Source organism: Fragaria vesca, linkage group LG1 (assembly GCF_000184155.1).
Source record: "Fragaria vesca subsp. vesca linkage group LG1, FraVesHawaii_1.0, whole genome shotgun sequence".
NCBI classification, from domain to species: domain Eukaryota; kingdom Viridiplantae; phylum Streptophyta; class Magnoliopsida; order Rosales; family Rosaceae; genus Fragaria; species Fragaria vesca.
Window position 1 is genome coordinate 4,232,670 of NC_020491.1, and position 8,189 is coordinate 4,240,858.

The following is an 8,189-nucleotide window of genomic DNA, read 5'->3' on the forward strand; positions in this document are numbered from 1 at the left end:
GAAGAAGAAGAAGAAGAAGAAGAAGAAGAAGAAGAAGAAGGAAGAGAACCTTCCCGATCAATGGAAGAGCATAGATTCCTAGAATCATTGAGATTTTCTTTCCTTGAAAACGGATTTAGTGGATTGACTTTAGTGGATTGACTTTGAATCATCTGGTGTCTTATCATTCTTCAATTCTGGGTAAATGGTTTCATCTTATTAATTCCAGTATTTTCCACCCCATGGGTTGTGATCTTGTGTTTTTCTTATGCCTAGACATGTTATCCATGTTTCTGGGTTGTTGCTTCTGTATATCTATCTGGACTCTTAACTAAAGATGATAAATCATGACATACATATGTGATATGGTTTATTAGTTTTGTCATGCTTGTTTCGTATAATAATTGGTGATTTTAGATTGAGCCAATCACCCATTGAATTTGGATAACTCGATTACATTGTTGTATGTCATACAATACAGACCACTGATATCTTGGTTGAGTTGTTTGCAGCAGCTGCTGATTTCTTTTGCAGGTGGGAAGAAAAATACACAAAGAAAGTAAAGCTCTCTTGATAATTGAGTTACCACTTTGTGTGGGGTATTGGTGATTCCCTTGTCACTTCCTATGGAATGATGGAGATTTCTCTTACCGCTTAGTGCGGGGTTTACTACGCCTTACCATGAGGCATAGGGATAAGCAAGTAGGGATTGTCTCCCTTGGGTGAAAGACCCTAAACCTGATTGGGGCTCGTGGTGTTCGAGCGGATAATTAAGTACGAATTGTGCCTCCCTAGGGTGAAAGACCCAAAACCCAATCAGGATGCAGCGGTGTGCGGCGGATTACCGCTGTATGCGGGGTTTTACGGCCGCGTGCCTGGTTCACCGCTTTGTGCGGGGTGTCTGGATGATGATTGACATATGAAATAAATTGATGATGGCTTGCTTGCCCTTAAAGGGAAAGACCAGTCATGGTCATGGATCGATGGATATTGCAAGACCAATGATGGTCAGGACATATATGATCAGGTATGGTATTTTACTTGAGGTATACTTAAGCTTTTGGAATGTGTATAGATACTTGAGTGAAGCAGCTGATAAATAGATGCATCCATAAGTTTAATTTCTAGAATTTTGATTTTGTTATGTGGGATTTGTTTAGTTTTTTTTTATTGGTCATACCTAGGGTCAGGGTGTGACAGTTAATCCAGTGTGTAATACTTTTGGAAAATTCTACAATGTGTTAATACATGACATCATTAACATGCATCAATCTTATCCTAAAATTATAAAACGAGTCCACAAAGTCCTTAAAGTTGTAAATGAGTTTTTAAAGTTGTAAATATTCTTAGCTACCACACGAGTCCTTAAAGTAGCAATATTAGTCCTTAAAGTAACAATATTAGTCCTTAAAGTTATAATATGAGTCCTTAAAGTGATAAATACAACTTTGAGGACTAAATTACCAATTTAAGGATACATTTTACAACTTGAGGAATAATGTTGTAAACTTGTAACTAAGATTTTACAATTTTAATGACTAATATTACAACTTTGAGGACCAATTTTACTACTTTGATGGCCCATTTTTCAACTTTAGGACAAGTTGATGCATGTCATGCATGAACACACCTTAAACTTCCCCAATAGTTTTTGTGTTTGTTTTACTTAACATGCAACCTATATATATATATATATATATATATAGTAGACAACAGTCACAAGAGTATAATCAATCAAGTTATACATATTAGTAATAGAAGTAAAAGATCTATAGAGCTACAAGTATATGATTAAATTTCTTATTTGTTTGCTTTAATGACTGATATACATGAGAGATCGATAGGAAACTTACATGAGCAGCAAGAATGAATGGGAAAAATTCCAGTATAGCTTTGAGCCAACTTCCAAATCCAGTCTCTTTGTTAGGGTGTCGTTTTAACGCTGTATAGATACGATAAACCCTTGCCGTATATTGGATTGCAAACAAAGGAACAAGTACCATCAAACTGCTATAAGCACTGCGCACCATTATCTGGATACATTATACAATGATTCAAGTCATCAACTGGTAACTAAAAGTTAGTATTTGCTGTGTAACATGCATGTACTAAATGGAACGGTTTTGAGAATAATACTAAATGGATTAAGGTGCATATCATAGTGCATGTTAACCTGCAAACGCAGATTCATTGCCAACTAATTGGGGAAATGGGAAGAGCAACAAGAAAGAGAGGTTCTCGATTTTACCTGTGGAATGGGAAGAACAACAAAACAGTGAGCAAAACAAAGAGGAAACTGCCAAGAAAGGTTGAGTATCATTTCTTTCCGACGACGTGCTGCCGGAAGGCTTCTCCTCCTCCCGGAGATCTTAGCACCAAGTTTCTTAGAAAATCTCCATAGATACGAAGAAAGATCAACTGCAAAATGCAGGTCTGTGGTGTATCGTAGAACCAAGTATGCTGCCATCAAGTTCTAAATCCATATACTTCTTGTCGTCGGAGATATTCACGTAAAGGAACACAGGATCAATCAAGAGAGCAAATGCACAGAATATTGTAAATATAATATGATCCCATACGGAAAAAAATGCTGCTTCATGAGGCACGGCTTCTTCAGCTTTCCCTAAGAGTGTAATCATTCCTCTGTTAACGCTACCCATTTTGTACTTGGTGATCTATGTCCTCCAAATGATTGTAAGATATTCCGATCTGGAGTAATACTGGATAAGACATATAAAAACATTTCATAAATATATCGGTACAACACTCAAGCCACTAATGATCGAATATGGCATGAAATGAAGCCGGGCTCATATAAAGGATATAGTGGCTTGAGTGGTATTTCATAACATACCCCAAAAAAATCAAATTAATAAGAGTATATATATATATATATATATAGCTAGGTAGTTTGAACAATGAAATGACAGCACTACCGGCCGAATGTATCCTATAAATTATTAAAAACATAACATGATAACATATCGATGTGATTAGTGATTAATAATAGGATGACAAAGCATGGTACGTTTATACTATAAATTAATTAGTTAAAGAGACTTGCCGTATTACGGAGTCATTACGGGAGTCCTCCATGACTGGCCGGCCGGAGCTAATATGTTCTGAAATATTAACATAGATGGATCAAGGTAAGGAACTTATTTGAGTAGCTAGCACAATACTACCGGATTCTGCTATTAGCTAAATATGCTTGAAGAACAAATCTAGTAAAACTACGAAGTGTGTTGCTAACCTTGCCCCCGGAGACCAATGAGATTTACTTGCTTACACAAACTCGTAGTTAACCTTGTGTCCAATACAGGGTACCGGAGCAGATAGTGATGGTATATAATTTGGAGACCAAAGAAAAGCAATGAGCAGAACTGATGAATGAATCTAGCAAACCAAATGCCCTCCGAAACCAAATCCGAGACACCTACAATCGAATTCAATTTCAAGCTTGATATATGGTAATTGGTAAGGACTGGAAGGCAGCTAACCAAGGAACGGAAAGATACATATACCTGAGAGTTGAGAGGTTCCAGTGACTCGAACTTCATCTATTACAACTACAAGTCCACGTACACTGTAGTAGTTACACAACGACGATCGAGGTTCAAAATATTAAATAATTTTTTTCTAATTAATTAGGGTATCATTATCCACTTAATTGGTTTGGATTTTGTAATACCACTCGGGCTCATATAAAGGATTTATTTGATACAAATTTAAAAAGGGAATAGAGTTTTCCAACTACTTAAGACAAACAACAAGAGTAAGAAAGTAGGTTATGGTATTTTTCTTCGATTTTCTAAACCAAGTTGGATGATTTTAGGTAGTGATGTCCCAACTTCCATAGCGCCGTTGCTTTTGGTCTTGTAATTTTTCTTCATTTATTTATTTTAATGAGGTGGACTGGTATGAATCCTTACTTGCAATTGGCTGGCCTTCTACACGTACTTGCTACATACTTTGCTAATCCTTGTTCTTCAGGTTGCAGAGAAAGCAAACATTGAGGTATACAACAAAAAATGTCATCGAGAGAGAGAGATCAGTTGTTTGAGAAAATTATAATTAATGCCGTAAGAACTACATATAATAGGATAACAAGTCAAGGGTTTTAGATAATAGACACTTAGAAACATAGAGAACACTGATTATAAAAGCAAATATATCAAACTAATGCAACTTGATAACAAGATCTCACTAATTGTTGACACATAAAAAAACACAATTTCCTTTAAACCCTAGACGTACGGCAAATACGAAACTACAAATTATAGTAAAGAAAAAAGAATTGTTTTAGGTTCACTCAAAGGCCCGTTGGTTCTCCCTCCGAACCTCCTCTTCTTCTTCAGGACTGAAGTCGTTCTTGATGTTGAAAGTCTTCCGAATCTCTTCAGGAGTCTTTCCCTTGATCATGTCCGCGACTCTCTGGCAGGTCAGGTCCAGCAAGCTCTTGATGTTCAAATAGTTGGCTGCCATGATGACATCATAGAGTGTGTCCGTGTCGAATTTGACGAAATCTGCGTCCCATGCCTCAAGAGCCTCCTCGCCGCCCTCGCCGGAATCCTCTGCGTGCTTCTTGCAATACTCAAGCACCTTAGAGAGGGTTTTACTGGTGACATTAGGTAAAGGAATGGCGTTGTCGGCACATTCGTCCTCCACCATGTGTTTTATCGTCTGGGATTGGAGGACCACCGCCTCTTCAATCTCGAAAGTCTCTATTGAGACATCTGCGGTAACTAATCCCAATTAGTTATAGCTTGTTATCTCCACATTAATTGTAACAGTTGTATAATCTTTCTTTTAGCAGTAATTAGCTAGAATCAAGGAGCTAACGCATATCTCCTATTGTGTATATATTGTAACACTCGATTCATTGCAATACAATAAACTGATTTCCATCCATATCAAACTTATTATGGTATCAGAGCCAATCCGTTTCTGAGCCAAACCCCATAACCTTGTCGACAAACAATGACAGGAGAAGAACAGAAACCCCAAACCGACTCATCTTTCACAGAAGGGTCCGGCATGGGAGAATTCTAATCACCCTCTATACATCCATCACTCAGATCAACCAGGAGCGATCCTTGTTCCACAATCATTAGTGGAGGACAACTTCAGTACTTGGATCGAAAGCATGGACATGGCACTCCAAATCAAAAACAAAATTGGTTTTGTCAATGGAACCCTAACCAAACCCGTGAAGAATCTGGATGAATTGCTTCAATGGAATCGTTGCAACATTCTTGTCAAAACATGGTTGTTGGCATCAATGTCAGCACCAATTGCTAAAAGCTTCTCTCACTGCAAGGATGCAAGGACTGTATGGCTTGAGCTTTACGAAAGGTTTGGACAAACTAATACTGTTCAACTCTTTCATGTTGAGAATGCTATTCATGACTGTATCAGGGCTCTTCCTCCGTCACTACTTTCTTCACCCAACTTAAGAGCCTTTGGGATGAAAAGGAGGCCCTTTGCAATTTTCCTGCCTGCGTTTGTGATGCGGGAACAGAATTGAGGAGCTATATCGAGACACAGAAGATTATGAAATTTCTGATGGGTTTAACTGATGAGTTTGCCACAACTCGAAGCAACATCATAGGAATGGATCCTTTGCCTTCCTTGAACAAGGTGTACTCTATGGCACTCCGGCATGAAAAGCAAGCAGCTGTCTCGGCAAGTAAATCAATCACACAGCCATCGGACTCAGTTGCGTTCAGCGTGCAGCATCAACTCTTTCCAACGCGTGCGCCTTCTGAGCCTCATACCGCGCTCAATGATGAGCCCCTCACTGAGTCCTTCGCTGGTCATGTACGCCGATCAGCGCGAGGTTCTAGCAGCAACGACGCAAAGCAGCGATGCTCAAAGTGCGATCGCACTAACCATGCCACTGAAAACTGCAAGGCTCATTTGCGTTGTACAACGTGCAACTTCAGGGGCCATACATCAGACACATGCCGAGCCCATCTTCGCTGATCCTTTCGCAATTACAAAGGCCATACCTATGAAGAATGCCGGAAACGAAAAGCTATGCAATCCGGAGAAGGAACAAGCCGAGTGAATCACATCTCGGCCTATTGTGATAGCCAAGGCAATTCTGCCTCCTTTCCTTTCTCTGAAGAAGAACGTGCAAAGCTGCTCACTCTTCTAAGCAGCGCCAAAAATCTCAACCAGGACGGTAAAATTACCAATTATGAGGAACTTTCTGTAAGGCTGCTTCCCTAGCCAATAATTGTTGTCACACACCTACATGGCTTATAGATAGTGGTGCAAGTGATCATATCATTTGTGACGACAAATTTCTTAATTCAAAGCAACCTGTTGTGAATTATACTGTGCGGCTCCCCTCCGGTTCATCTGCTATTGTTACATATATTGGAACCGTATTGTTTTCATCCCAATTGAAGCTTGAGAACGTGCTATGTGTTCCATCATTTTATCTGAACCTGATATCTGTTAGCAAATTGGCTCGTGATTCGTTCTACATCACAATATTTCTGAGACAGATTTGTATTGTGCAGGACCTACGATCGGGGAAGACGATTGGGACAAGAACTGAGAGGGAGGGAGTTTACTGCCTTGATTATCATCAGAAAGGAACATGCAATGTGGCTCAAGTCCAAACGCCAGATCTTTGGCACCAAAGGCTGGGTCATCCATCACAACGAGTATTATCGTTACTTTCTTTTTCCAAAAACAATTGTGCACCAAATAATTGCTTGATTTGTCCTTTGGCTAAGCAAACTAGACAGCCATTTTCTTTGAGTATTACTTCCAGTAAAGATTGTTTTGAATTGATTCATGTTGACATTTGGGGTGGTTATCATGTCCCTTCACTCACTGGTGCACAATATTTCTTAACCATTGTTGATGATTATTCACGGGGTACTTGGGTCTATCTTATGAAACATAAATCCGAAACACGTTCAACTTCTTGTCAGTTTTGTTCATTTGGTCGAAAATCAATTTGATAAACGTGTCAAAGTCATTAGAAGTGATAATGGTCCCGAGTTTGCTATGCACGATTTTTATGCGTCAAAAGGCATAGAACATCAAACCACATGTGTCAATAATCCTCAACAGAATGGGGTTGCCGAAAGAAAGCATCGTCACCTTTTAAATGTGGCTCGTGCTATTCTTTTTCAAGCTCATTTACCAAAACGGTTTTGGGGTGAAGCCATTTTAACGGCCAGCTATCTCATTAATCGGACACCAACCCCAATTTTAAATGGCAAAACACCTTTTGAAAAGCTCTTTTTAAAGGAACCCACACATGATCATCTCCGAGTCTTTGGTTGTCGATGTTTCATTTCCACACATCCTTCCAAACCAAGCAAATTCGATCCCAGGTCAATTGAATGTATCTTTTTGGGTTATCCTCATGGTAAAAAGGGTTATAGAGTTTATGATTTAGAAGACAAGAAAATCATCTTTTCCCGAGACGTTATCTTCTTTGAATCTGACTTTCCTTATCAACACAAATCTTCACATATTCCTGATTCTCCTCCAAAATCATATCCTAATTCTCATCTTTTTGATTATGGGGAACCAGTGCGTGCCACTAATGCACAGGCTGTACAAGAGACCCAATCTTGTGCGGCATCAAATCCATCTCTTAATCCTCATGACACCTCACCCGCAATCACTGCCTCTCCTTCCGTTGAAAATACAAACACGGCATCTTCACCTATCATTCCAAATTCTCTTCCAAGTCTATCTACTTCCGCTGCTCACCAAACAGAACAATCTCATTCCATCTCAAACACATCTTCTCCTCTTCCAACTGACTCAATTTCCTCCACCGAAAATCCTTCTCTCGTACCCGATAATTCTGTCTCTCCAACTCAGCCTCCACAACGTCGTTCTACCAGACCTACAAGGACATCAAGCCTATTACAAGACTTTCACATCGAGGCAGCTCTCCCCTCACGTACTGCTCCATCATCTTCACCGACCGAGGTCTCAGGTACGGCTCATTCTATATCAAATGTGTTGTCTTATGATAGACTATCTCCTACACATCGAGCTTTTATTGCTGCACTAACCATGCACCGCGAGCCTACATCTTTCTCACAGGCAGTCCTTGATCCTAAATGGCGCACAGCAATGCAAGATGAAATTTGTGCCCTACAAGCTGATCGTACTTGGAGCCTTGTGTCACCACCAGCAAATAAACGTCCCATTGGTTGCAAATGGGTGTA

General features: G+C 39.6%; 2 protein-coding genes across 2 annotated transcripts in view; both read right to left on the reverse strand.

Annotated features, from left to right (window-relative positions):
- The window catches only part of LOC101304998, a 13,198-nt gene extending 9,761 nt beyond the window's left edge, over positions 1-3,437 (reverse strand). The window contains exons 1-4 of the mRNA XM_004287381.1: positions 3,233-3,437; positions 3,044-3,101; positions 2,228-2,699; positions 1,833-2,012 (exon numbers count right to left, since the gene is read on the reverse strand). Of these exons, the coding sequence (XP_004287429.1) occupies positions 1,833-2,012; positions 2,228-2,446 (399 nt within the window). The 5' untranslated portion in view covers positions 2,447-2,699; positions 3,044-3,101; positions 3,233-3,437. The remainder of the gene's footprint in view (positions 1-1,832; positions 2,013-2,227; positions 2,700-3,043; positions 3,102-3,232) is intronic.
- Positions 3,438-4,287: 850 nt separating this feature from the next.
- On the reverse strand, positions 4,288-7,740 carry LOC101306664 (SKP1-like protein 1A-like). Its single transcript, XM_004287387.1, has 2 exons — positions 7,710-7,740; positions 4,288-4,703 (listed from the first exon to the last, which is right to left on the reverse strand). The coding sequence occupies exons 1-2, from the start codon at positions 7,738-7,740 to the stop codon at positions 4,288-4,290; spliced, it is 447 nt and encodes a 148-aa protein (XP_004287435.1).
- Between the last annotated feature and the right edge of the window lie 449 nt (positions 7,741-8,189).